The sequence below is a fragment of the Mesitornis unicolor genome, unplaced genomic scaffold, assembly GCF_000695765.1.
Source record: "Mesitornis unicolor isolate BGI_N332 unplaced genomic scaffold, ASM69576v1 scaffold31183, whole genome shotgun sequence".
Classification (NCBI taxonomy): Eukaryota; Metazoa; Chordata; class Aves; order Mesitornithiformes; family Mesitornithidae; genus Mesitornis; species Mesitornis unicolor.
Window position 1 is genome coordinate 42,531 of NW_010175847.1, and position 1,406 is coordinate 43,936.

Sequence of the window (1,406 nt, forward strand, 5' to 3'; positions counted from 1 at the left end):
GCAGACATCCTTTCTGTTTGACAGCAGACATGATTAACAGTTGTTTTCTTCTAAGAAAATCCTGTAAGAGCCTGAATGCTCACGCTGGGGTAGCCACGGGGGATGCTGCACCCTGCACAGAGGCCTGTTCCCAGCACCCAATGGGATGTAAGTTAAAGTCATATGAAAAGTCCCCAGACCACCTGGAAATGACAAAGCCAAATTCTTACAATGTTTTATTAAAAACTGAAAATACTACCTCTGATAAAAACTGGAATATAGTTTGCTTGTAGCACTTGCGAAGCTAACATGATTCAGACAAAATATGAAAACAAAGGGGATAAACTCAGAAGTAGCTTTGGAGTGGTTCTCCCAAGATAACTTCCAGCTGTTGAATTGTCTTCTGACACTGCTGTTCAACTTCTTCACATTCATCTAGAAAGAAATAAAGCGGGAATTAAGTAGAATAGTGATTACAAAGCTACCCTCAGAAGGCTTTGTCACTTGTCAAGGCTAGCACTGTCTTCAAACACGAGGTATGAAATAATTTTTCTAAAATATTTTGGCACTGACTCAGAACTTAGGCAAGTTATTTCTACTGTAACACTGTACACATGCAACGGGGTAGATGTGCACAGGCTGTAACACTAAAGAAATCACTGTGCTTTAACTGAACTTGAGCGTGTAGGATACAACCCACTGCAGTTTGCATCCTGCAGAGTTTAAGGTACTGTATACCAATTTGTAACATTTACAGCAATTTTAGCAATCATCCTGTCTGAATCTTGGAAGTAGTGGCCCTTGTTCTTTTCGGGTCATAAGCTGGTTGTCTGCCTTCAGCAGAGCCACTTCAGAACATTACCTTCCATGAGCTCAGCCAGGAAGGGAATGGATTCTGGGAGCAGGACCAGGTAGTTCTCCTTCAGTTTTTGTGCAACTTCTACCAAAGCAAGCAGAGCAGCAAATCGGACCTAAACCAAAACAATCTTTGTCAGGAAACAAAACACCCCAGTCTAGTTCCCTGTTTTTTCCCCCTGCACCTTCCTTCCATTTAGTTTTGTAAACTAGCTTTGCCTACTGAAGGGGACTAGTTTTAAGCTAATTTAAATCTCAACATCTAGGTTAAGATAATGTCAGAGGAAAAATAGGTGGCAAGAAGCAGGTATGCTGCTAGAAGTTACTTGGTTATAACAGTCTTTAACTTCCCGTTACTCTGTTTCACTGTATCAGAAGGACTTGGCTCAGTACAATGAAAAACCAAATCCTCCCCCTGAATACAGGTAACCTGTCAAAGAGCAGAATCTTGAAAAATTCTATATAGTAGAAGATCACTTCAGGTTTTTGGGGCACTGTTCCCACTTTCTGACACCAAAAAAAACAGTCCAAATTCTGATAGCTCCCAACCTTAGAAGAGCTGTGTCTCATTT

At 41.0% G+C, this 1,406-nt stretch overlaps 1 protein-coding gene across 1 annotated transcript in view; it reads right to left on the reverse strand.

The window, feature by feature from the left end:
• Nucleotides 1–183: 183 nt before the first annotated feature.
• The window catches only part of HEATR1 (HEAT repeat containing 1), a 33,551-nt gene continuing 32,328 nt past the window's right edge, over nucleotides 184–1,406 (reverse strand). Inside the window, 3 exon segments of the mRNA XM_010181556.1 lie at nucleotides 184–414; nucleotides 842–950; nucleotides 1,384–1,406. The exon segment at nucleotides 1,384–1,406 is cut by the window's right edge and continues 11 nt beyond it. Of these exon segments, the coding sequence (XP_010179858.1) occupies nucleotides 326–414; nucleotides 842–950; nucleotides 1,384–1,406 (221 nt within the window). The 3' untranslated portion in view covers nucleotides 184–325.